We start from the raw sequence: 27,980 nt of genomic DNA on the forward strand, positions 1-27,980 counted from the left end.
CATTTTTCCCTGGCAGCAGAGCAGGGGTTAAAAGCCGGGCGCAATCCGGGAACGCGGTTTGCGGAGTAGCTTGGCGCGGGCGATGCCGCCGCCGCCGGCTAATTTTAGAGGTGCCGATCGGAGGCGCCGGGCTCGGCACCCGCTTTCCCGGCGCAGCTGCCGCCGCGTCCCGCGATTTCACGGCTCCGCTCCGGGGAGCGCGGCTGTGGGACCCGCTGCCAACCCGGCTGCTTTTATTATACCTATGTATAATATGTCTTTTATTTTATATTTTTTACATATATTAAATGTAATTATATAATATATATATAAATAATATATAACTATATACTATATATAATTATATATTTAAATATAATATATAAAATATATTATGTATATATTACATATATATGTGTATATATATTATATATATATAAATATATAAATATATACTATATATATAAATATATACTATATATATTAATATATACTATATATATTAATATATAATATATATAAAAATAAAATGTATAATATATATGTATATATATTATATGCATAATACATATACTATTATACTAGTTACATATACAAGTTACATAATACATATACTATTATACTACTTATAATAAAATACTAGTATATTATTATATACAAAATACATATTTTAATGTATATATATATTTAATTTTACATTTTTATTATATATATATAGTTTATATATATTATATATATATGGATGGATATGTTACATATATGTATATACTTATATATACATTTTTTTAAAGCCCGACTCAGTCTTGACTAATGCCCTTGGCTCATGCAAGGGTCAGGGACACCCGGCTCCGCAATGTGGCCCTTGGGCTGTAAAAAAAAATAGAGAAAAATGTTTTTTAAAGGTTAAATATTAGCAAAAATAAAAGGGGGGGGGAATCCTGCCCCCCCGCCCTTCCCGGGGCCGCAGCAATGGGGCGCCACGTGGAGGGGCGTGGCCTTGATCGGGGGCGTGGCCTGACAGTGGGGGCGTGGCCTCATGTGATACCGGGGGCGTGGTCTGGGCCTGGGGGCGTGGCCAGGGCCAGGCCTCAGCGCGCCCCCGCCCGCCCCCCCCCCCGCCGTTGCCAGGTAATGCGGGAGGGGGTGCCGGTTGCCAGGCAACGGGGCGGGCGCGGCGGTGAGCGCGGCCCGGGATACAGAGCGGGGCCCGGGACAGCGGGAGCGGGACAGCGGGACCGGGAGCGGGACAGCGGGAGCGGGAAGGGCGGGAAGCGGCCGGCTCCAGCTCCGGGGTCTCCCCTCTTTCCCCCCCCGCCGCTGCAGGAGAAGCGGCCGCGCAGGCGCCGTGCGCAGGCGGGCGGGCGCCCCCTGGCGGCGGCGCGCGGCGCGGCCCCCCCCCCGCCCGTCTCCCGGCTCCGCGGGTTCGAGCCCCGGCGCCGCCGCTCGGTGCCCGCAGGTCCCCTCCATGGCCATCCCCTTCTCCAACACCCGCCTGCGGGTCCCCGCCGGCTTCCGAGACCTGCTGGAGGGGCTGGCGCGGGAGGTGCTGCGGGCGCAGCCCCGCGACGTCGTCGCCTTCGCCGCCGAGCACTTCCAGGCGCTGCTGGACGAGCGCGAGCGTGAGTGGCCCCCGCCGCGGGGACGAGGGGGGACACGGTGCCCTTCTCCCGTGGTATCAGGCCCCATTCCCAAGGGACACCAGGTCCCCCCATGGTGCCCATCTCCAATGGCCTCAGGCCCCATTCCCAAGGGACACCAGGTCCCCCCATGGTGCCCATCTCCAATGGCCTCGGGCCCCATTCCCAAGGGACACCAGGTCCCCCCATGGTGCCCATCTCCAATGGCCTCAGGCCCCATTCCCAAGGGACACCAGGTCCCCCCATGGTGCCCATCTCCAATGGCCTCGGGCCCCATTCCCAAGGGACACCAGGTCCCCCCATGGTGCCCATCTCCCGTGTCCTCAGGCCCCATTCCCAAGGGACACCAGGTTCCCCCATGGTGCCCATCTCCCGTGGCCTCGGGCCCCATTCCCAAGGGACACCAGGTCCCCCCATGGTGCCCATCTCCCGTGGCCTCAGGCCCCATTCCCAAGGGACACCAGATCCCCCCATGGTGCCCATCTCTTGTGGCCTCGGGCCCCATTCCCAAGGGACACCAGGTCCCCCCATGGTGCCCATCTCCCGTGGCCTCAGGCCCCATTCCCAAGGGACACCAGATCCCCCCATGGTGCCCATCTCTTGTGGCCTCAGGCCCCATTCCCAGGGGACACCAGGTCCCCCCATGGTGCCCATCTCCCGTGGCCTCGGGCCCATTCCCAAGGGACACCAGGTCCCCCCATGGTGCCCATCTCCCGTGGCCTCAGGCCCCATTCCCAAGGGACACCAGATCCCCCCATGGTGCCCATCTCCCGTGGCCTCAGGCCCCATTCCCAAGGGACACCAGGTCCCCCCATGGTGCCCATCTCCCGTGGCCTCAGGCCCCATTCCCAAGGGACACCAGATCCCCCCATGGTGCCCATCTCCAATGGCCTCGGGCCCCATTCCCAAGGGACACCAGGTCCCCCCATGGTACCCATCTCCAATGGCCTCAGGCCCCATTCCCAAGGGACACCAGGTCCCCCCATGGTGCCCATCTCCCGTGGCCTCAGGCCCCATTCCAAGGGACACCAGGTCCCCTCATGGTTCCCATCTCCAATGGCCTCCGGCCTCATTCCCAAGGGACACCAGGTCCCCCCATGGTGCCCATCTCCAATGACCTCAGGCCCCATTCCCAAGGGACACCAGATCCCCCCATGGTGCCCATCTCCCGTGGTATCAGGCCCCATTCCCAAGGGACACCAGATCCCCCCATAGTGCCCATCTCCCGTGGCCTCGGGCCCCATTCCCAAGGGGACACCAGGTCCCCCCATGGTGCCCATCTCCAATGACCTCAGGCCCCATTCCCAAGGGACACCAGGTCCCCCCCATGGTGCCCATCTCCAATGGCCTCAGGCCCCATTCCCAAGGGACACCAGGTCCCCCCATGGTGCCCATCTCCAATGGCCTCGGGCCCCATTCCCAAGGGACACCAGGTCCCCCCATGGTGCCCATCTCCCGTGTCCTCAGGCCCCATTCCCAAGGGACACCAGGTTCCCCCATGGTGCCCATCTCCCGTGGCCTCGGGCCCCATTCCCAAGGGACACCAGGTCCCCCCATGGTGCCCATCTCCCGTGGCCTCAGGCCCCATTCCCAAGGGACACCAGATCCCCCCATGGTGCCCATCTCTTGTGGCCTCGGGCCCCATTCCCAAGGGACACCAGGTCCCCCCATGGTGCCCATCTCCCGTGGCCTCAGGCCCCATTCCCAAGGGACACCAGATCCCCCCATGGTGCCCATCTCTTGTGGCCTCAGGCCCCATTCCCAGGGGACACCAGGTCCCCCCATGGTGCCCATCTCCCGTGGCCTCGGGCCCCATTCCCAAGGGACACCAGGTCCCCCCATGGTGCCCATCTCCCGTGGCCTCAGGCCCCATTCCCAAGGGACACCAGATCCCCCCATGGTGCCCATCTCCCGTGGCCTCAGGCCCCATTCCCAAGGGACACCAGGTCCCCCCATGGTGCCCATCTCCCGTGGCCTCGGGCCCCATTCCCAAGGGACACCAGGTCCCCCCATGGTGCCCATCTCCCGTGGCCTCGGGCCTGCTCCCATCGCGGCTCTCCGGCAGGGAGCGGGGCCGATCCGGCGGCGCGGGGCTCCCGCTTGGAGGACCTCTACTACAACGAGCCCCAGGTAGGCGCCTCCGGAGCCTCCGGAGCGGGAAGCGTCGGGAAAATGACCCCCCCCACCCCACCCTTGATCCGTGTTTCCCGCTAGGAGCCTCCGGACAAGGATAAGGAAGAGGAGGACGAGGAAGAGGTGACGCTCCGGCACCGCGCGGCCGTCACCATCCAGGCCGCCTTCCGGGGCTTCCGCGTCCGCCGGGAAGTCAAGCGGCTCCGGGAGGCCGTATCCCAGGAGAGCTGGGCATGATGCCCCCAAATAACCCATTTTCCCCCAAAAAAAACATGCAGCTTTCCATTTTTCCCACCTCTGGGAGAAAACCTGGGAAAAAAGAAAAAAAAAATCCATTTTTCCATGTTTTTTTCCCATCCAGACTCCCCCCAATCCCAAAACCCCTCCCAAAAAAGCCCCTTTAAATGAGCACGTCCCCAGGGACCCCCCCAAATTAGGGCACCGAAATGAAGCGCTTCGTTAATGAGAACTTAATAAATTAGTGCCGCTAATTAGAGGAAGGGGGGCAATTCCCGAAAGGCCTCCAGGACTATTTGCAGTCTTCCCGATGGATTCCCGGCTCCGGCTCGGTTTTCTGGAGCCCTTGAAGTGCTGGGAGGATATTTAATGCCATATATATATATATATATATATATATATATATATACATATACATATATATATATTCCCCCCTCATTTTTTTTGCCCCCCGCCAAGCTCCGTTGTCACTATTTCTCCCCTGCCTTTTTCCCGGTATCCATAGGGAAAACAAAAACCAGGTTATTTTTCCAGTGCCGCCTCCATTGCTTTTTATTTAGGGTTGCAAAAAAGAGGAGTTTTAGCACCGCAAAAAGAGGGGGAAAAAGCCATTTTTTTCCGGGCGTTTTTAACCCCCTGGAAAGCGGGAGCTGGCGGACTCGGATCCTGGAAATAGGAGGGGGGGAGAAGGGACCCCGTATTCCGACGGATGCGGAGCCGCTCCGGAGGATGAGGTTGGCATTTGGCGCGCAGCCTCCCTCCTCCGCAGCCTCCATCCGCTTCGGATGCGGCCTCCCTCCGCCGGCGTGCCAAGAAAATCCCCCTCCGGAGAAGGAGGAGGGGGGAAAAATGGGAAAAGGCCCCTTTTCCCAACCCCTTAGTGCTCCGGGGTGGCTCTTAGCACTAAAAATGGGAATGGCGAGCGGTTTGCCGGGGGAAAATGTTGTTTTTCCAAGCGGATTTTTTGGAGCGCGGAGTGGAGCCGGGAGCTATTTTTTTCCGGCCTCGGAGCGGGTGGGATGAGGTGGCATTTGGGAGGCGGCTCTGCCGGAGAGCGGCTGCGATCGGCTCCGCTTCCCGCAGGAAATAAAAAATATCCCCAAACTCGGGGTTCGGAGAAAGCGCTGGCCGCCTCCGGAGCGGCGCGGAGGCGGGATGGGATTTGGGATGGGGATGGGGATGGGGATGGGATGGGGATGGAGATAGGGATGAGATGGGGATGGAGATGGGATAGGGATAGGGATGGAGATGGGGATGGGGATGGAGGTGGGATAGGGATAGGGATGGAGATGGGGATGGGGATGGAGGTGGGATAGGGATGGAGATAAGGATGAGATGGGGATGAAGATGGGATAGGGATGGAGATGGGGATGGGGATGGAGGTGGGATAGGGATGGAGATAGGGATGAGATGGGGATGAAGATGGGATAGGGATAGGGATGGAGATGGGGATGGGGATGGAGGTGGGATAGGGATGGAGATAGGGATGAGATGGGGATGGAGATGGGATAGGGATAGGGATGGAGATGGGGATGGGGATGGAGGTGGGATAGGGATGGAGATAGGGATGAGATGGGGATGGAGATGGGATAGGGATAGGGATGGAGATGGGGATGGAATGGATTTGGAAATAGGGATGAAGATGAGATGGAGCTTGGGATGGGGATGGGAGTGGACATCAGGGTGGAGATGGGGGTGGGGAGGAGATGAGGATGGGATGGGGATGGAGATGGGATGGAGATGGGGATGGGATATAGATGGGAATGGGAATGGACATCAGGGCGGAGATGGTGATGGGGAAGTGGATGGAGAGGAGATGGGAACGGGATGGAGATGGGATGGGGAGAAGATGAGGATGGGATGGAGATGAGGATGGGAATGGGATGGGGATGGGAGGGGGATGGGATGGAGATGAGGATGGGGATGGGATGGGGATGGGATGGAGATGAGGATGGGGATGGGATGGGGATGGGAATGAGGATGGGGATGCAATGGAGATAGGGATGGGGATGGGGATGGGGTGGAGATGAGGATGGGATGGATGGACGGATGGATGGATGGACGGATGGATGGATGGATGGATGGAGCCAATGACGACAGTGGGGCCAGGACAGCGATGCCCTCGTGGCCGATGCCGGGGGCTGGGGCAGCCCTGGGGGCGGCAGCGCCGGGAGCGCCGGGAAGGCGCCGGAGCCGGAGCCGGCGGCACCGCGCGCCCAGCCGGAGCCTTGGGAGGTTGCCTAGCAACTCCCAAGCCCAGGAGCGGCGGGAAGCGGCGCCGGCGGCGAACACGGCGGTGCCCACGGCGCTCCGGGAGCGGATGGCCCTTCCCAGGGACATGGCCACGCGTCCCAGCTCCGTACATCCCGGCCCAGCTCCGTACATCCCCCTCTGGGTCTGCTCATGCCATCCCATGTCCATGAATCCTGCCCCAGCTCCGTACATTCCCCCCTAGGTCTGCTCATCCCATCCCATGTCCATGAATCCTGCCCCAGCTCCGTACATCCCCCCTAGGTCTGCTCATCCCATCCCATGTCCATGAATCCTGCCCCAGCTCCATACATCCCGGCCCAGCTCCATACATCCCCCCCTTAGGTCCGCTCATCCCATCCCATGTCCATACATCCCACCCCAGCTCCATACATCCCCCCCTTGGGTCCGCTCATCCCATCCCATGTCCATACATCCCACCTCAGCTCCATACATCCCACCTAGGTCCGCTCATCCCATCCCATGTCCATACATCCCACCCCAGCTCCATACATCCCCCCCCTTGGGTCCACTCATCCCATCCCATGTCCATACATCCCATCCCAGCTCCATCTATCCCACCCCAGCTCCATACCTCCCACCCTATGTCCATCTATCCCACCCGGTTCCATCCATCCCACCCATGTCCACACATCCCACCTAGCTCCACACATCCCACCCAGCTCCATCCATCCCTCCCCAGGTCCATCCATCCCACCCATCCCATCCCAGCTCCACACATCCCACCCAGCTCCATCCATCCCTCCCCAGGTCCATCCATCCCACCCATCCCATCCCAGCTCCATACATCCCATCCCGTGTCCATACGCCCCACACATCCACCCGTCTCCCAGAAATCCCTGTGGGCCCAGCTTGCCCCAGACCCCCCCAATAATCCCTAAATTTGGGCCATCCGCATGCCCCATGCATCCGGAATCCTCCCTCCGGAGCATCCCTCCCTCCCACCCCTCTCCGGAGCGCCGGGAAAGGGAGGAGGAGGAGGAGGCGGCTCCGAAAACTAGGTCAGGATCCAGGCTGAGCCTCGCGGAGCGGGAAAAGGAGGGGGGGACCCGGGAATGGCACAGGGGGGTGTTTTCCCCTCCTGGAAGTTTTTCCCTACATTTTAACAGGGAAATAATAATAATAATAAAGGTGGGATAACGCTCTGCAACAGAGGGCAAGAAGGGGGTGGCGAAGCCCCTTCCACCTCACAATTCCCCATCCCACGATCCCATGCCAGAGGATGCTGGAATTTGGGAAAAAAAAAACGGGAGCAGGAGGGGGGGGAATAAAACAACTCTCGGGGCAGGGAAAAGCTGCAGCTTTAAGCGCCGAGCGAGCGGGGCGCGAGGGAGGAGGAGGAAGGCGGGGGGGGGGGGCGCAAAAAAAGGAGGGGAAAAAAATCAAAAAGGGAGATTATATATATAATATATATATATATATAAAGGAGGGACCCCCCCGCGGGCCTTGATAGGCTGCCGGGGCCGGCGGCGCGTTACGTAGGCGAGCGGCTGGGCTCAACTTGCCGCCCGCGCGCGCGGCCGGGGCCAGCGCGCAGCGCCCGGCTCCGCAGCGCCCGCACCATGGACTGCTGCAGCGTAGGTGCCCGCGCCGTCCCGGGGGGAATTCGGCGGGATTCGGGGGGATTTTGGGGGGATTTGGTGGAATTTCTTTCCCGCAACCCGCCCCGCGCTTCCCGCGCTCCGGGCGTTCGGGATATGGAAAAGGGGGGATGTTTTTTAAGGCGGAGGGGGGGTTGGTTAAAACGGGGTCCCGCAAACACCTACTTTATCCCATTTGGGATTTTCCCCCCCTTTTTTTTTCCTGGGGAGCGGTTTACCCACTCTTACCATGCGGAGCCCCCCCAGGCAGCGGCTGATCCGGCAGAAAATTCCCTATTTTTATTATTATTTTTTTCCTAATCTCCCCGCTTCCCACCCACGCGCGGACTTTCGGCCGCTTTTCCCTCCTCCGGCTCCGTTCCCTTCCCGCCGGAGCCTCCCGGCTCGCCCCAGATCCACATGGATCCGCTGGAAAACACCCCCGGCATCCGGACCGGCACGGGAGGGGGGCACAGGTCCAGCACGGCTATATCGGGCCATACTTATTTCCACCGATCCCGGATAAAACAGCTCCCCCCTCCTTTATTTTCCAGCCGGGATCACCCTACACCTCCGCCAGGTCTTTCCCTCCCCTTTTTTTCCGCTCCTCCGAGTGATCCGGTTTCTCCGCTCCGCAGAGCCCGGCGGATTTCGTTACATGCCACGGCGGGGGCAGAGCAACCCCCGTACCCCAAAATCATCCCAGATCCATAAATCCCGCTGGATTTAACCCCCTCCACACACCCCAAATTTGGCCAGGATGGGGAGGGAGCTGCAGTGATTTATTCAATATTGCTCCAAGCGGGATTGATTTATTCCCCCCTCCCGCCCCAACTCATCCCCCCAAAATAAGGATGCGGCGACAGATCCCAATCCCGAATGACGGAGCTGGGAAGAAGGTTATCCAACCCTCCCCAGCTATAAAAAAATAAAATAAGGGATAAAGGAGGATTTTGCAGCCCCTAGCGCTAAATTGGGAACTCGGCTCTTGTGCCCCGTGGGTGGCTCCACTTCGGAGCTGGGAATTTTTCCCGCCGGGATGCTCGAGGCCGAGGGCAAAGCGGAGCGTTTGGATTGTCCATGCTGGAGTCGTTGCCCCTTCCTTGTGTTTTTTTCCCGTATCCCGTATCCGTGCGCAGGAGGGAGCGTGCCCCAAGCTGGACGAGGACATCCTGGACATCCCCCTGGATGATCCCGACGCCAACGCGGCCGCCGCCAAGATCCAGGCGAGTTTCCGCGGCCACATGACTCGGAAGAAGATCAAAGGTGGAGAGATGGAGCGGAAAACCAAGGATGCCGAGTGCTCCGGAGGCGCCCGCGCCGGCGACCTCCGCAACGGCGACTAGCCCGCCCCGGTGAGGGGCTTTTTGGGAGCCCAAATTCCCCCTTTTCCCTATTTCCCCCATTTTTTTCCCTGAGCTCGGCCTCCTTTTCCAGCTGCGCTATCCCACTCCGTCGGGAATCTCTTTGGCCTCAACCTCCGTGAGGCCTCTCACGGCCTCACTGCTTGGGGCGCAGCATTCCCTGCAGGAATTCCTTGGGAGCTGGGAATGGGAGCGGTTCCCCTGCGGGAATTCCTTGGGATTTGGGGATGGGGCTTTCTTTCCCGACGGGAATGCTGTTGCCGCCGCTCCCTTGGCAACGCGGCCCCGGCGCCGGCTATTTTTAAAAGCACCGTCGGCACCGGCGCGATCCGAACGGGAAGCGGGTCGGGATGCGGAACCGGAGGGTCCCTGGGAGTGGGACCAGGTTGGGAATTTTTTTCTTTTCCTCCCCCTCTTCCCCATTTTTGCCTGAAATTGGGGTTTGGGATGAGGGGGGGGACAAGAACTGGGTGCAAGGAGAGGGTGCAAGAAGTGGGTGCAGGTGCAATGCAAGGCTGGGTGCAAGGAGTGGGTGCAAAATTGGGTGCAAAATGCAAAATTGGATGCAAAATTGGGTGCAAAATTGGGTGCAGGCAGGATGCGGGGTGCAATGCAGGGGCTGGGCGCCAAAAGCGGGTGCAATGCAACAACTGGGTGCAAAAACGGGTGCAGGAAGGGAGCGGGGTGAATTCAAGGTCTGGGTGCAAGCAGCGGGTCAGGCAGGGTGCAAGGAGCATTGCAAAGACTGGGTGCAAAATTGGGTGCAGGGAGGGTGCAATGCAAGAAATGGGTGCAAGAAACGGGTGCAAGATGTGGCTGCAGGTGCAATGCAACAAATGGGTGCAAGAAATGGGTGCAAGATGTGGCTGCAGGTGCAGCGCAAGAAATGGGTGCAAGATGCACCTGCGGCTGCAATGCAAGACATGAGAACAAGAAATGGGTGCAATGCAAGAGCAGAATGCAAAATTGGGTGCAAGAAGTGTGTGCAGGGTGCAGTGTGAGAGCTGGGTGCCAGAAGTGGGTGCAATGCAGGAGCCGGGTGCAAAATTAGGTGCAAGAAGTGGGTCAGGCAGGGTGCAAGGTGCAATGCGAGAACTGGGTGCAAGAAGCAGGTGCAGGCGGGGTGCAATGCAAGGAGTGGGTGCAGGGTGCAATGCAAGATCAGGGTGCAAGAAGCGGGTGCGAGAAGTGGGTGCAATGCAAGAACTGGGTGCAAGAAGCAGGTGCAATGCAAGAACTGCGTGCAAGAATTGGGTGCAGGCGGGGTGCAATGCAAGGAGTGGGTGCAGGGTGCAATGCAAGATCAGGGTGCAAGAAGCGGGTGTGAGAAGTGGGTGCAATGCAAGAACTGGGTGCAAGAAGTGGGTGCTAGCAGGGTGCAATGCAAGGGGTGGGCGCAGGGTGCAATGCAAGAACTGGGTGCAAGAAGCAGGTGCAATGCAAGGAGTGGGCACAGGGTGCAATGCAAGATGCAGGTGCAAGAAGCGGGTGCAAGAAGCAGGTGCAACGCAAGCAGTGGGCGCAGGGTGCAATGCAAGATGCAGACGCAAGAAGCAGGTGCAATGCAAGAACTGGGTGCAAGAAGCAGGTGCAATGCAAGGAGTGGGCGCAGGGTGCAATGCAAGATGCAGGTGCAAGAAGCGGGTGCAATGCAAGGAGCGGGTGCAAGAAGCAGGTGCAATGCAAGGAGTGGGCGCAGGGTGCAATGCAAGATGCAGGTGCAAGAAGCGGGTGCAATGCAAGAACTGGGTGCAAGAAGCAGGTGCAATGCAAGAAGTGGGCGCAGGGTGCAATGCAAGATACAGGTGCAAGAAGCGGTGCAAGAAGCTGGTGCAATGCAAGAAGCAGGTGCAATGCAAGATGCAGATGCAAGAAGCAGGTGCAAGAAGCAGGTGCAATGCAAGGAGTGGGCGCAGGGTGCAATGCAAGATGCAGACGCAAGAAGCAGGTGCAATGCAAGAACTGGGTGCAAGAAGCAGGTGCAATGCAAGGAGTGGGCGCAGGGTGCAATGCAAGATGCAGGTGCAAGAAGCGGGTGCAATGCAAGGAGCGGGTGCAAATCCGGCCGTCGGAAGCGGGCGCGGGGCGCGATGCAAGCAGCGGGCGGCGGAAGCGGATTCCGGGATGCGGGATGCGGGATGCGGGATGCGGGACGCGGCGCTCACCGCTCTCTCCCGCTCGTTGCAGGCGCCGCCGGACGCCCGGAGCCCCCCGCTCGTCACGGTGCCCCCGCATGCGCCGCTCTGCATGTCCCCCCCGGCCACCAATAAAGGCCCCCCCCCCGCCTGCCCCTCTGACGTCATAGCCGCGCCCCGTGACGTCACACCTGCAGCCCGCCGCCTCGTCCCCGCGCCCCGTGATGTCATGCCCGCGTCCCGTGATGATGTCAGAGCCGCGCCGTGTGACGTCACGCCCAGGCCGACGCCACGGGGGGGGGGAGGGCGGGGCGGCGTGATGTCACACGGGGGAGGGGGGGGTGGCCACTGTGACGTCACAGCGCAGGGAGGCGGGAGGACGGGGGTGATGTCATAAGGGTGGGACGGCGGCTACTGTGACATCACTGCTGGATGGAGACACCCCTTATGATGTCACAGCAGCCCCTGTGACGTCATAGGCGCTCCCCTCACCCCGCGCACCCAAAACGCACCCAAAAACACCCCAGAATTTCAATACTTTTATGAAAAACATTACATTTCCAACCATAGATATATATTTCCTTTTTTTTTTTTAAAAAAAAAAAGAGCAAAAATAGCCCCAAATCCTCCCCATCCTCCCCGTTAGCCTCCTACAGGGTTAAAAACTAACCGCAAAAAAAAAAATTAATAATTAAAAGCGCCGCAAAAAAATGGGATATATATAATAAAAAAAACCCCAAAAAGGGTTTTTTTGGGGAAAAAAAGATGGGGCGTCACACGAGGGAGCCGGCCTGGCTGCGCGCCGGCACCATGACGGCCACGGCGCCCATGCGGGCCAGGCTGCCGGCGGGAAGGGGCTGGCGCCGGGACGCGGGGGACGCCGGGGACACCGGGGACACCGGGGACACCGGGGACACTGGGGACACCGGGGGCACCGGGGGCACCGCGGTGGCTCCCCCCGGCCTGGCGCGTCCCGGTGCCGAGGACAGGGTGCTGCTCCGGGAGGCCGCGTCGGAACCGGCGCTTTTGGGCCACGCGAAGGGTTTGGGAGCGACGGCGTCTTCCCTGCGGATACGAGGAGGGGGGAAATCCCGGGATGGGCCCGCGGATCCCTGCCCTGCTAGGAGGAATCCCGGGATATTCCCCCCCGTAATCCTCTGGCGTTATTGCCCCCGGGTTATTCCACCATAACCCCTTGTTGCCCGGGAAAATAAAATCCCAGGATATCACCCCAAATCGCTCTGCCGTGGGGAAAAATCCCGGGATATTCTCCCATACCCTTTGCCCAGGTGAAAAATCCCAGATTTTCCCCCCCCTGCTAGGGGAAATCCTATATGACTCCCCCCTATCCCTTTGCTGCATGGAAAAATCCTGGGTATCCCATACACCCCTCCCGGCTAGGAGAAATCCTGGGATATTCCCCCAAAACCCCTTCAGCATGGGGAAAATTCCCAGGTTATCCAAAGCCGTCCCTTCCTAGGCAAAATCCCAGGCTATCCCCCCCAGTTTATCCCGATATTCCCGCCCGCGCTCACTTGATCTCGTTGGGCGCCTCCTCGTGCCGCCGCCGGCGCCGGAGGCTCCGGAGCTGCATCCCGAGGAAGAGGAGGAGGCCGCAGCCGGCCAGGGAGCCCAGGACGCCGCCGGCGATCACCGCCCCGGAGCCGCCTGCCGGGGCCACCCCCGTGTCCCCGTGTCCCTTGTGTCCCCGTGTCCCCATGTCCCCGTGTCCCCGTCCTGCCATGTCCCTGTGGCTCCGCGTCCCAATCCACCATATTCCCACATCCCGCCATGTTCCCGGGACCCCATTCCACCACCTCCCGGTCTCTCTCTGTCCCCGTGTCCCTGTCCCACCGTGTCCCCGTGTCTGCAGGTGCCGCTTTTCCCACTGTGTCCCCGCATCCCTGTGTCCACATGTCCTTGTGTCCCCATGTCCTTGTGTCCCCATGTCCATTCCCACCATTTCTCCAGATCCCGACATCCGTGTCCCCATCCCACCGTGTCCCGATGTCCCCATGACCCTGTATCCCCATCCCACCATGTCCCCACACCCCCGTGTCCCTATGTCCCCATGTCCCTGTGTCCCTGTGCCACCGTGTCCCCATGTCCCCAAATCCCCACGCAATGTCCCCATGCCACCGCGTCGTGTCCCTGTCCCACCATGTCCCCATGTCCCTGTGCCGCTGTGTCCCCACGTCCCCGTGTCCCTGTCCCACCATGTCCCTGTGCTCCATGTCCCTCTGTCCCTGTCCCACCCTTTTCCCAACCCTCCCCCATGTCTCTGTGTCCCACCCCACTGTGTCTCATGTCCCCAAGTCCCTGTGTCCCCAGGCCACCATGTCCTCATCCCACTGTGTCCCAATGTCCCTGTGACCCTGTCCCACTGTGTCCCAATGTCCCCATGTCGGTCCCTGTGTCCCCATGTCCCCGAGTCCCCAGGTCTCCAGGTCTCCATATCCCTGTATCCCCATGTCTTTGTGTTCCTGTGTCCCTGTATCCCAATGTCTCCATGTCCCTGCGTCTCTGTCCCACTGTCCCACTGTCCCCATACATCTGTGTGCCCGTGTCCCCATGTACCTGTGTCTCCATCCCACTGTGTCCCAATGTCTCCATGTGCCTGTGTCCCCATGTCCATGTCCCACTGTGTCCCAATGTCCCCAGGCCCCCATATCCCTGTGTCCCTCTGTCCCAATGTCCCCCTGTCCCCATGCCCCTGTGTCCCTCTGACCCAATGTCCCAATGCCCCCATATCCCCATATCCCTGTGTCCTGGTGGCCCCATATCCCTCTGTCCCAATGTCCCCATGTCCCAATGCCCCCACCTCTCCATGTCCCCGTGTCCCTTTGTCCCAATGTCCCTGTGTCCCCACGTCCACGTGTCCCCATGTCCCCCTGACCCAATGTCCCAATGCCCCCATATCCCCACATCCCTGTGTCCCAATGCCCCACATTCCCGTGTCCCTCTGTCCCAAAGTCCCCATGTCCCAATGCCCCCACCTCCCCATGTCCCCCTGTCCCCATGTCCCCATGCCCCCATATCCCTACATCCCCATGTCCCTGTGTCCCCACACCCCGTGTCCCCAAGTCCCCGTGTCCCCACATCCCTCTGACCCAATGCCCCAATGTCCCCATATCCCCATGTCCCTCTGTCCCAATGTCCTCATATCCCCACATCCCTGTGTCCTGGTGGCCCCATGTCCCCATATCCCTCTGTCCCCTTGTCCCCATGCCCCCACGTCCCCATGTCCCCACATCCCTCTGACCCAATGTCCCAATATCCCCACATCCCAGTGTCCCCACATCCCTGTGTCTCAGTGTCCCCACATCCCTGTATCCCGGTGGCCCTATGTCCCCATGCCCCCATGTCCCCATATCCCCACATCCCTCTGACCCAATGTCCCAATGCCCCCATATCCCTTTGTCCCCATGTCCCCAAGTCCCCACATTCCCGTGTCCCCATGTCCCCGTGTCCCCACGTCCCCGTGTCCCCACGCCCCCCGTCCCCGTGTCCCCACATCCCTCTGTCCCCATGTCCCCATGCCCCCACGTCCTCGTGCCCTCACATCCCTCTGACCCAATGTCCCCATGTCCCCATATCCCCACATCCCTGTGTCCCAATGCCCCCATATCCCCACATCCCACTGTCCCCATGTCCCCACGTCCCCGTCCCCACGCCCCCATGTCCCCACGTCCCCATATCCCTTTGTCCCCATGTCCCCATGTCCCCACGTCTCCGTCCCCACGCCCCCATGTCCCCACGTCCCCATATCCCTTTGTCCCCATGTCCCCACGTCCCCGTCCCCATGCCCCCATGTCCCCACGTCCCCATATCCCTTTGTCCCCATGTCCCCATGCCCCCACGTCCCTGTGTCCCCACATCCCTCTGACCCAATGCCCCCATATCCCCACATCCCTGTGTCCCTCTGTCCCCATATCCCTCTGTCCCCATATCCCCATGTCCCCATGTCCCCATGTCCCCGTGTCCCCACGCCCCCCATCCCCGTGTCCCCATATCCCTCTGTCCCCATGTCCCAATGCCCCCATGCCCCCATGCCCCCATATCCCCACGCCCCCCGTCCCCGTGTCCCCATGTCCCCACGTCCCCGTGTCCCCATGCCCCCCGTCCCCACGTCCCCATGTCCCCACGTCCCCGTCCCCACGCCCCCATATCCCCATGCCCCCATGTCCCCATGTCCCCGTGTCCCCACGCCCCCCGTCCCCATGTCCCCACGTCCCCTCACCGTGGGGCAGCGCCAGGGTGAGGTTGCAGCTGGCGGCGCCCGCGCGGTTCTCGGCCACGCACACGTAGACGCCGGCCATGTCGGCCGACAGGTTGCTGAGCCGCAGGGTGCCCCGCACGCCGTCTGCCCCAAAAACCGCCCTTTGCCCCTCCGTTCCACGGATTGCCCCCCAGAGGATCCCCCCTTCCATTTAGTGGATTTTCTCTCCAAAAAAACCCACATTTCCCCCCTTTTTTTCGCCTCTTTCCCGCTATCTGCAACACAGCGCGCCGGTGCTCACTGCACGCAGATGAAAATAAGCAGCGCCCCATTAGGGGGCATTTCCCCCCCAGCAACCATTTCCCTTCCATTTAGTGCATTTTCCAGCCCCACAAAACAAATTTTCCCCCCAGAACCCCTCATTTTCCCCCAAAACTCCCTCATTTCCCCCCGGTTTTGCCCCCGTCCCTGCTCTCCGCGCTGGAACTCACCGTGTGCAGGTGGCAAGAAGCAGCGCCCCATTAGGGCGCATTTCCCCCCTCCAGCAACCATTTCCCCCTCCATTTAGTGCATTTTCCCCCCCAAAAAACCAATTTCCCCCCCAAAACCCCCTCTTTTCCCCCCAAACCCCCTCCTTTCCCCCCATTTTTGCTGCAGGCGCTCACCGTGTGTGGGTGGCAAGAAGCAGCGCCCCATTAGGGCGCATTTCCCCCCTCCAGCAACCATTCCCCCCTCCATTTAGTGCATTTTCCCCCCCAAAAAAACTATTTCTCCTCCCCAAAACCCTCATTTCACACCCCAAACCATCATTTCCCCCCATTTTTTCCCCTCTCTCCACGCTGGAACTCACCATACACGGGTGGCAAGAAGCAGCACCCCATTAGGGCGCATTATCCCCCCAGCAACCATTTCCCCTCCACTTAGCGCATTTTCCCCCCCAAAAACCCAAATTTTCCCCCCAAACCCCCTATTTTCCCCCCAAATCCCCCTCCTTTCCCCCCATTCCGCTGCGGGCGCTCACCGTACACAGGCAGCAAGAAGCAGCACCCCATTAGGGCGCATTTACCCCCAGCAACCATTTCCCCTCCACTTAGCGCATTTTCCCCCCAAAAAACCCAAATTTCCCCCCCAAAACCCCCTATTTTCCCCCCAAGCCCCCTCCTTTCCCCCCGTTCTCACCGTGCGCGGGCGGGAAGAAGACGCGTGCGGCGGGCGCCGCGCGCTGCCACCGGTACGCGGGCAGGGGTTTGCCGTGGCGCGAGGCGCAGCTCAGCGTCACGTCGCGGCCCACGCCGGGGCTGCCGTGGAGCCGGCACGCGGGGGCGCCCGGCGGCACTGCGGTGGCACCCGGGTCACCCCGTGTCACCCGGGTCACCCCGTGTCACCCTGTGTCACCCTGCGCCACCCCGCGTCACCCCATGTCACTGCATGTCACCCTGTGTCACCCTGCGCCACCCCGCATCACCGCGCGTCACCCCGTGTCACCCCGCACAACCCCATGTCACCCCACGTCACCCCTCGTCACCCCACGCCATCCCGGGTCACCCCACGTCGCCCTGCATCACCCCGTGTCACGTCGTGTCACCCCATGTCACCCCGTGTCACCCCGTGTCATCCCGCGTCACCTCGCGTCACCCCATGTCACCCTGCATCACCCTGCATCATCCCGTGTCGCTCTGCGTCACCCCGCATCACCCCACATCACCCCGCGTCACCGCGTGTCACCCCGTGTCACCCTGTGTCACCCTCGTCACCCTGCATCACTGCGTGTCACCTTGCATCGCCCCGCGTCACCATGCGTCACCCCATGTCACCCCGTGTCATCCCGCGCCACCCCGGGTCACCCCATGTCACCCCACGTCACTTCGCGGCACCCTACGTCACTGTGAGTCACCCTATGTCACCCTGTGTCACCCCACGCCACCCCGGGTCACCCCGCATCACCCCATGTCACCCCGGGTCACCCCGCGTCACCCTGCGCCATCCCGGGTCACCGTGTGTCACCGCGTGCCACCCCCCATCACCGTGTGTCATCCCATGTCACCCCGCGCCACCCTGGGCCACCCCATTTCACCCCACATCACTCCACGTCACCCCATGTCACCCCGTGTCACCGCATGTCACCCCGCGTCACCCCGGGTCACCCCACGTCACCCTGTGTCACCCCGTGCCACCCCAGGTCATCCCATGTCACCCCGCGCCACCCTGGGCCACCCCATTTCACCCCACATCACTCCACGTCACCCCATGTCACCCCGTGTCACCGCGTGTCACCCCGCGTCACCCCGGGTCACCCCATGTCACCCTGTGTCACCCCGTGCCACCCCAGGTCATCCCATGTCACCCCGCGTCACCCCACGTCACCACACACCATCCCATGTCACCCCATGTCACCCCGGGTCATCCCGTGCCACCCCGGGTCACCCTGTGCCACCCTGGGTCACTCTGTGTCACCCTGTGCCACCCTGGGTCACCCCGCATCACCCTGGGTCACTCGATGTCACCCCACGTCACCCTGTGTCACCCTGTGTCATCCCGCACCACCCTGCGTCACCGCGCGTCACCCCATGTCACCCTGTGTCACCCTGCGCCACCCCGGGTCACCCCATGTCACCACACACCATCCCATGTCACCCCATGTCACCCCGGGTCATCCCGCGCCACCCCGGGTCACCCCACGTCACCCCACGTCACTTCGCGGCACCCTACGTCACTGTGAGTCACCCTATGTCACCCTGTGTCACCCCACGCCACCCCGGGTCACCCCGCATCACCCCATGTCACCCCGGGTCACCCCGCGTCACCCTGCGCCATCCCGGGTCACCGTGTGTCACCGCGTGCCACCCCCCATCACCGTGTGTCATCCCATGTCACCCCGCGCCACCCTGGGCCACCCCATTTCACCCCACATCACTCCACGTCACCCCATGTCACCCCGTGTCACCGCATGTCACCCCGCGTCACCCCGGGTCACCCCACGTCACCCTGTGTCACCCCGTGCCACCCCAGGTCATCCCATGTCACCCCGCGCCACCCTGGGCCACCCCATTTCACCCCACATCACTCCACGTCACCCCATGTCACCCCGTGTCACCGCGTGTCACCCCGCGTCACCCCGGGTCACCCCATGTCACCCTGTGTCACCCCGTGCCACCCCAGGTCATCCCATGTCACCCCGCATCACCCCACGTCACCACACACCATCCCATGTCACCCCATGTCACCCCGGGTCATCCCGTGCCACCCCGGGTCACCCTGTGCCACCCTGGGTCACTCTGTGTCACCCTGTGCCACCCTGGGTCACCCCGCATCACCCTGGGTCACTCGATGTCACCCCACGTCACCCTGTGTCACCCTGTGTCATCCCGCACCACCCTGCGTCACCGCGCGTCACCCCATGTCACCCTGTGTCACCCTGCGCCACCCCGGGTCACCCCATGTCACCCCACGCCACCCTGGGTCACCCCGCATCACCCCACGTCATCCTGGGTCACTCTGCGTCACCCTGTGCCACCCCACATCACTGTGTGTCACCCCGTGTCACCCTGCGCCACCCCGTGTCACCCCGCATCACCGTGTGCCACCCCATGTCACCCCGTGTCACCCCTGGGTCACCCCGCACAACCCCATGTCACCCCACGTCACCCCTTGTCACCCCACGCCATCCCGGGTCACCCCACGTCGCCCTGCATCACCCCGTGTCATGTCGCGTCACCCCATGTCACCCTGTGTCACCCCGCGCCACCCCGTGTCATCCCGCGTCACCTCGCGTCACCCCATGTCACCCTGCATCACCCTGCATCATCCCGTGTCACTCTGCGTCACCCCGCATCACCCCACATCACCCCGCGTCACCGCGTGTCACCCCGTGTCACCCTGTGTCACCCGCATCACCCTGCATCACTGCGTGTCACCTTGCATCGCCCCGCGTCACCACGCGTCACCCCATGTCACCCCACGTCACCCTGTGTCACCCTGTGTCGTCCCACACCACCCTGCGTCACCGCGCGTCACCCCATGTCACCCCGTGTCATCCCGTGCCACCCCGGGTCACCCCATGTCACCCCACGTCACTTCGCGGCACCCTACGTCACTGTGAGTCACCCTATGTCACCCTGTGTCACCCGACGCCACCCCAGGTCACCCCGCATCACCCCATGTCACCCCACGTCACTTCGCGGCACCCTAGGTCACTGTGAGTCACCCTATGTCACCCTGTGTCACCCCACGCCACCCCGGGTCACCCCGCATCACCCCATGTCACCCCAGGTCACCCCACGTCACCCTGCACCATCCTGGGTCACCGCGTGCCACCGCGTGCCACCCCGCATCACCGTGTGTCATCCCATGTCACCCCGCGCCGCCCTGGGCCACCCCATTTCACCCCACATCACTCCACGTCACCCCATGTCACCCCGTGTCACCGCGTGTCACCCCGCGTCACCCCGGGTCACCCCATGTCACCCTGTGTCACCCCGTGCCACCCCAGGTCATCCCATGTCACCCCGCGTCACCCCACGTCACCACACACCATCCCATGTCACCCCATGTCACCCCGGGTCATCCCGTGCCACCCCGGGTCACCCTGTGCCACCCCGTGTCACTCTGTGTCACCCTGCGCCACCCTGGGTCACCCCGCATCACCCTGGGTCACCCCATGTCACCCCACGTCACCCTGTGTCATCCCGCACCACCCTGCGTCACCGCGCGTCACCCCATGTCACCCTGTGTCACCCTGCGCCACCCCGGGTCACCCCATGTCACCCCACGCCACCCTGGGTCACCCCGCATCATCCCGCATCACCCCGCGTCACCCTGCGCCATCCCGGGTCACCTCATGTCACCCCGTGTCACCCCCTGTGTCACTGTGTGTCACCCCGCATCACCCCACGTCACTCCGCATCACCTCATGTCACCCCACGTCACCCTGGGCCACCCCGTGCCACCCTGCGTCACCCCACGTCACCCCGCACGCTCCCGCCTTCCTCCTCCCTCTCCCCACGGGAAAAAGACCCGGGTGTTTTCCCATTGGGCGATTACCGCGTCCCCGTGGGAAAATCACCCGGGATTTTCCCACCTGGATGCCACCCCGTGGGAAAAAGATCCCAGGATTTTCCCACACGGATCCCGCCTCACGGGAAAAAGACCCGGGTGTTTTTCCATGTGGATGCCGCCCCATGAGAAGAAGATGCCACCATTTCCCCATGCCGCTGTGGGAAACCCATCCACTATTTTCCCATGCCACTGCAGGAAAACACCCGCTGTTTTCCCGTGCTGCTGCAGGAATATGCCCGATATTTCCCCATGCCACTGTGGGAAAAACACCCAATATTTTCCCATGCCACTGTGGGAAAAACACCCGCTATCTTCCCATGTTGCTGTGGGGAAACCATCTGATATATTCCCATGCCAGCGTGGTATCTTCCCACACCGGTGTGGGAAACCCACCCAATATTTTCCCATGCCAGCATGGGAAACCCATCCGCTCTTTTCCTACCCCAGTGCGGGAAATCCACCTGGTATTTTCCCATGCTGGCATGGGAAACCCACTCGCTATTTTCCCACGCCGACATGGGAAATCCACCCGCTATTTTCCAATGCTGGCGTGGGAAACCCATCCGCTATTTTCCCACGCCGGCGTGGGAAATCCACCCGGTATTTTCCCACGCCAGCATGGGAAATCCACACGGTATTTTCCCACAGCGGCGTGGGAAATCCTGCCGGTATTTTCCCATGCCGGCGTGGGAAATTCTGCCGCTATTTTCCCATGCCAGCGTGGGAAATTCTGACGCTATTTTCCCATGCAGGTGTGGGAAATCCACCTGATATTTTCCCACACCGGCGTGGAAAATCCTGCCGGTATTTTCCCATGCTGGTGTGGGAAATCCGGTCGGTATTTTCCCACGCCGGCGTGGGAAATCCATTCGCTATTTTCCCATGCCGCCGTGGGAAATCCACCTGCTATTTTCCCACACTGGTGTGGGAAATTCTGCCACTATTTTCCCACGCCGGCATGGGAAATCCACTCGATATTTTCCCACGCCGCCGTGGGAAATCCACCCGGTATTTTCCCCTGCCGCCGTGGGAAACCCACCTGGTATTTTCCCACACCGGTGTGGAAAATCCACCCGGTATTTTCCCACGCTGGTGTGGGAAACCCACCTGGTATTTTCCCACACCGGTGTGGAAAATCCACCCGGTATTTTCCCATGCTGGTGTGGGAAATCCACCTGCTATTTTCCCACGCCGCCATGGGAAATCCACACGGTATTTTCCCACGCCGCCATGGGAAATTCTGCCGCTATTTTCCCACACCGGTGTGGAAAATCCACCTGATATTTTCTCACACTGGCGTGGGAAATCCTGCTGGTATTTTCCCACGCCGGCGTGGGAAATCCACCCGCTATTTTCCCACGCCGGCGTGAGAAATCCACCCGCTATTTTCCCACGCCGCCATGGGAAATCCCCCCGCTATTTTCCCACGCCGCCGTGGGAAATCCCCCCGCTATTTTCCCACGCCGGCGTGGGAAATCCCCCCGCTATTTTCCCACGCCGCCGTGGGAACCCCCCCATCGCTCTTTCCCCCCGCGGGGCGCAGCCGCCCGTCCCGTCCCGTCCCGCGCGGCGGCGCCGTACCCAGCACGGTGAGGTTGACCACGGCGACGTTGCGGCCGGCGGCCTCGTCGGCCACGTTCACGGTGCACACGTACTGGCCCGAGTCGGCCTCGCGGGTGCCGTTGATGAGCACCGAGAGGTTGCGCGAGGCCGCCACGGGGTGCAGGAAGCTGGCGCGCCCCTTGAGCGGCGTCTCCTCCACCTTCACGGCGCCGTCCAGGTAGGTGAGGATCTGGCGGGACGCAGGCACCGCTGGGAACGGCCGCGCGCGGGCGATTCCCGCGGCGGGAACGCGGGACGCACCTGGAAGGGGTCGGCGTGCGGCGGGTGCAGCAGCCAGGTGACGTAGGGCGCGCGGCGCGAGCGGCCGCTGTACCACACGGGCAGCACGGCGCCCTCGCCCTCCACGGCCAGCACGGCGGCGCGCGCCACGTGCACCTCGAGCGCCCGCGACGCCGCCGCCAGCGCGCCTGGATGGGGATGGGGATGGGGTGGGAATGGGGATGGGATAGGGATGTGGTGGGGATAGGGATAGGGATGGGATGGGGTGGGGATGGGGATGGGGTGGGGATAGGGATGGGGATGGGGATAGGGTGGGGATGGGGTGGAGATGGGGATGGGATGGGGGATGGGATGGGGAATGGGATAGGGATGGGGATGGGGATGGAATGGGGAATGGGATAGGGATGGGGATGGGGACAGGATGGGGATTCAGATGGGGATGGGATGGGATGGGGATGGGGAAGGGATGGGGATGGGATAGGTATTGGGGGTGGGATGGGGACGGGGATGGGATGGGGATGGGATGGGGTGGGGTGAGGATGGGGATTCAGATGGGGATGGGATGGGGATGGGATAGGGATGGGATAGGGATGGGGGTAGGGATGGGGATAGGGATGGGGGTGGGATGGGGATGGGAATGGGGATGGGGATAGGATGGGGATGGGATGGGGATGGAATAGGTATGGGGATGGGGATGGGATAGGTATTGGGAGTGGGACAGGGACGGGGATGGGATGGGGTGGGATGAGGATGGGGATTCAGATGGGGATGGGATGGGGATGGGATAGGGATGGGGTGGGATGGGGGTAGGGATGGGGATAGGGATGGGGATGGGGTGGGGTGGCGTGGGGATGGGGATAGGATGCGGATGGGGATGGAATAGGTATTGGGGGTGGGATGGGGATGGGATGGGGATGGGATAGGGATGGGGATGAGGATGGGGTAGGATGGGATGGGGAAGGGGATGGGGATGGGGATGGGGATAGGGATGGGGATGGGATAGGGACGGGGATGGGGTGGGATGGGGATTCAGATGGGGATAGCATAGGCATGAGATGGGGATGGGATGGGGATGTCAAAGGGATGGGGATAGGGTGGGGATGGGGATGGGATAGGGATGGGGATGGGATAGGGATGGGGATGGGGATGGGATGAGGATGGGGTGGGATGGAGATGGGGATGGGGTGGAATGGGATAGGGATAGGGATGGGGTGGGGATAGGGATGGGGAGGGATGGGGAGGGATGGGGATGGGATGGGGTGGGGATGGGGATAGGGATGGGGATGAGATGGGGTAGGATGGGATAGGGATGGGGATGGAGATGGTAGGGATGGGATAGGGATGGGGACGGGATGGGGATGGGGATGGGGATGGGGTGCGGTGGGGATGGGATAGGGATGGGATAGGGATGGGGATGGGATAGGGATGGGGATTTGGATGGGGATGGGATAGGTTGGGGATGCATGGGATGGGATGGGAAATCGGAATGGGATGGGACACGGATGGAGATGGGAAAGGGGATGGGCATGGAGATGAGGATGGAGATTGGATGGGGTGGGAATGGGATGAAGACAGAGACAGAAATGGGAATGGGATGGGATGAGGATGGGGTAGGGATAGAGATGGGAATTGGAAAAAAAAAAGGGAGATATAAAGTCAAATATAAGGCCAAAATTAAATTCAGACTAAAAATCATGAAGAAAATCAAGCATAAGAACAAATATAAAATCAAATTTCAAATTAAAATCAAAATCAGGATCCAATATAAGATCCAACAGAAGCTCGTGATGGAAATCAGGTATGGAACCTTCCAGAAGACCAAATCTGAGCTCAAATATAAGATTCCATAGGAGAAAAACATCAAAATCGGGAGCAAAATCACAACTAAGAGCAAGTATAAAAGAAAATCTGAGACCAAATATAAAATTAAAACCGAAATCAAAGTTGAACTCACAAATAAAATGGCAAATAAAACCACATATTAAATAAATTAAATAGAAAATATATCAGAAAATCAAATATGAGATGAAAAAGGAAATCAAAACTGAAATCAAAATTAAAATAACAAAATCACAAATAAAACACCCCGTAAAATCCACATGAGGTCAAATCCCAAACCAACTGGAAAATCAAAATAAAGTCAAATGGAAAATCCTAAAATCGACGTGAAAATCAAAATTAAACTATACGACATGATATAAAACAATGTAGAATAAAGCACAAAATCAAATAGGAAATAAATCCCATCCATCCTTTCTTCGGAGGGTGCGGGAAGCTGGGCTGGAGCCCTGGGAAAAGCCGGGGCTGCTCCAATCGCCTTCATTCCCGGTCTCCATCCCCCCCATTCCGGAGCTCCCTTAGTTGAGATTTTTTTTAGGGAATGGGGGAGGATGATCCAGGTCTCCAGAAGCACCTGGATTAGAGCGGGATAAAATCCCGGTGGGATAAGTTGCCTCCTGGTATCCAAAAACACATGGGGAAAAGAGGGTAGGAAAAGCAGGGAAAGACCCCGGGAAGAGCAGGCTGGAGAGGGGATTCCCATGGGATCGGCTGAAGAGGGGATGAGCATCCCCTTTCCGGGGGTTTTCCCACATCGGGTGGATTCTCACATCGGGTGGATTCCCACAACAGGAGTTTTCCCATCCTGGGTATTTTCCCACACCGGACAGAATTCCCATACCGGGTATTTTCCCCACATTTTCCCCATGTTGGATTGTTTTCCCTACACCGGATCATTTCCCAACACCAGGTGTTTTCCCTATCCTGGCTATTCCCCCATGGGGTGATTCCCCATCCCGGACCCTTTTCCCTACATGGGCCGGTTTTCCCACACCGGGCACCGCTCCATTCCCCATCCCGCACCGGGTATTTTCCCCATCCCGGAGCAGGTTTCCCGCTCCCGCCCGGAGGCCAGGAGAGGCCATCGATCCCGGGAACCGGAGCGTGAACGTCGCTCCCATAATCCCTTAAAACCCCCTTGTTTTTATTCCCGCAAAAAACACCTGCCGGGGATTTATTCCCCCCTCCCGGCGCATCCGGCCGGTTCGGGTTGTTATTCCCTTCTCCCCCCTTCCCGGCCGTTCCCAGACATCCGCCCCGCTTCCCGGCGGCTCCTTGGCAGGAAACGCTGCCGGAGCCGATAACCGGAGCAGGACAATGCGGCCGGAGCGCTCCGGAGGTGGATCCGCCTCCGGACGGCACCGAGTCCCGGTTCCCCCCAGGAAAAGCCGCCGGATGCCTCCGGCCTCCTAAGAATAGCTAAAACCGGGCGGATAAATCCTTAATTCCCGATGGCGGCTCCGATTATTTTCCCCGGTGGGGGGGAAACTGCTTTCCCGCTTGGAAACTTCGCTCCTAGGTGAATTTTCCTTTAAGGATTTTCCCCCTCTAAGTGAAATCTCCACTATGTCCCGTTTCCTGACAAATCCCTGCATCTCTCTTGGGAAACGGCACGTAAAAGCCATGGACACCCCAAAATCCGCAACATCCCAGCAGAAAGAACCTTATCCATAGGTTTTCCCCCTGGGAAACGGCCTTTTCCCCCCCAATCAGAGGCCCAACGCCTCCTGGATTTCCTGGGAAAGGCTCCGGCGCTCCCGGGCTCCCTCCACCCTATCCGGCTCCGGGAGGAGCCGCTTCAAGGATGCTCTGGGCGCCCAAGGAAAATTCGGGATCGGGATACGGCAGGAGGGGGGACACATCCCTTCCTCCCCCTCTCTCTTATTACATATTAAATCTCCATTTAATCTCCATGAAATATTTTCTTTAAGAGCTGTTTTTTCCAGAGCTGGGAGAGTTGGAATGTTGGGGGGGACCAGGAAGGCTTTTCCCAAGGGATGAAGCGGGAGACACAAGCACAAACCCTCTGGAAACTCATCTAGGGGTTATTTGGGAGCCCAATATGGGGTGGGCGTCGTAATCCCAGGCGGGATTTGCCACTCGGTGCGTTAACTCTGAAGCCTAATGAGGTCCGGGCCCAGGCCGCGGCGGTGCCGGATGCGGAAGGCCGAGCCCAGGGCTCCGTTGGCGCCGGCTCCGTCTTTTGCCACCTCAAATCCGCCCCCGCTTAAGGCTTTAATCGGCTCTAAAAATTAATCCCGGGCATATGCGGATAACAGCGGCGTGGCGGAGAGAGAAATAATGGGAAATCGGGAAAAATCAGGGATGGAGCTGGGGGAAAAAATCCAGGAAAACCCCCCTAAAAAAAAGCCCGTTTTTCCTGAACTTTTGGCTAATCCGCAGCAAAATTTTCCACCCTGGTTCTCCGATGACATCTGCTATTCCCAGCCTGATATTCCCAGAGAAATCGGCCCCTCCAAAGGTTTTTCCAGTCCCCATTCCCGCCCGCAAAGGCCATTTTTCCAGCCTGGGCGCTGTTGAAAGCGGAGGTGGCGGATTAAAGCGGAGCAGGGGGGGAAAAGGGGATTTGGGGATTTAGGGATTTCGCTCCGTGGCCTCGCGCGCTCGGATTAAGCCGCTCGGGCGCCGTGAAACCGAACCCGAAATTAAACCGGGAGCTTTGATTTAAGGCGATGGAAACGAGCGGCCGAACCGGAGCGAGCGGAGAAGCCGGCCGGAAAAACCGGCCCCCGGGAGCCTGTCGGAAAGGTCAAGAAAAATCTCCTTTTTTGGGGGTTTTCTTCGTTTTTTTTTTCTCCTCTCTTCGGAACTATTTTTAACCGGGGCCGATAGGAACCGCCGGGACCCGGGAGCGAAATCCGGTGGGAAAAGCGCCGGGCGCTTTTCCCACGACCCCGTTGGGAGGGCGGCGGGGGGGGCAGGAGAAGGAAAAAATCCAGAGCCTCCGGAGAATCCGAATCATGGGCGAAAAAAGGAAGGAAAAATAGAAAATAGGGAAAATAGTAAAAACGATAAAAATGTGAAAAACGATAATATATATCATCATTGTAAACATTTATATATATTTACATATAAAATATTATATATATAAATGTTTATATATATATAAATATAATATATATATAAATATATATATAAAAATATATATATAAATATACATATATAAAAATAAACATATATTATATACATATTAAAATAAAGATAAAATAAAGGGTCTTTGCCCTGGAGAGCGCCCGGCCGCCGTTAACCCCCGCGGCGCCGCTGCGGGTTTTCCCGCCGCTTTTAAGGGCGCCGTTAAGGATAATAATCCCCGGTGTTAACGAGGGCCCCGGTAGCGTTAATTAACGCTAACGAGGGCAGCGTTGATGGCATTAAGGCTGCGCGGAGGGTTGAGGAACGGGCGCCCCGGGGGCTCCCCGCCCGTCCCCGCGCGGCGCTTTCCCCGCTCCCCGGCGCCTCTCCCGGTCTCCCGGCGCCTCTCCCGGTCTCCCGGCCCCGCTCCCGTTTTCCCGGCCCCGGTATCCCGGTTTCCCGCTCACCCAGGAGGGCCGCGAGCGCCAGCGCTGCCCGCGGCGCCGCTTCGCCCATGGCCCCGCCGCGCAGCAGGTGCCCCCGGCCCGGCCGAGGGGGCGGAGCCCAGGTGGGGGGCGTGGCCCAGGTGGGGGGCG

The 27,980-nt window shown here is 59.9% G+C and overlaps 2 protein-coding genes across 2 annotated transcripts; one reads left to right on the forward strand and one right to left on the reverse strand.

The window, feature by feature from the left end:
* Nucleotides 1–7,811: 7,811 nt before the first annotated feature.
* On the forward strand, nt 7,812–11,443 carry NRGN (neurogranin). The gene is made up of 3 exons (XM_088522014.1): nt 7,812–7,834; nt 8,977–9,192; nt 11,389–11,443. The coding sequence occupies exons 1-2, from the start codon at nt 7,820–7,822 to the stop codon at nt 9,181–9,183; spliced, it is 222 nt and encodes a 73-aa protein (XP_088378140.1). The 5' UTR covers nt 7,812–7,819; the 3' UTR covers nt 9,184–9,192; nt 11,389–11,443.
* Nucleotides 11,444–12,109: 666 nt separating this feature from the next.
* On the reverse strand, nt 12,110–27,900 carry ESAM (endothelial cell adhesion molecule). Its single transcript, XM_088522016.1, has 7 exons — nt 27,852–27,900; nt 22,474–22,640; nt 22,192–22,402; nt 16,735–16,890; nt 15,577–15,699; nt 12,872–13,004; nt 12,110–12,401 (listed from the first exon to the last, which is right to left on the reverse strand). Exons 1-7 carry the CDS (start codon nt 27,898–27,900, stop codon nt 12,110–12,112), a joined length of 1,131 nt encoding a protein of 376 aa, XP_088378142.1.
* Nucleotides 27,901–27,980: the final 80 nt, after the last annotated feature.

Source organism: Tinamus guttatus, unplaced genomic scaffold (genome assembly GCF_059628265.1).
Source record: "Tinamus guttatus ecotype Peru unplaced genomic scaffold, ASM5962826v1 Tinamus_guttatus_pri_ptg000143l, whole genome shotgun sequence".
In the NCBI taxonomy this organism is placed as follows: domain Eukaryota; kingdom Metazoa; phylum Chordata; class Aves; order Tinamiformes; family Tinamidae; genus Tinamus; species Tinamus guttatus.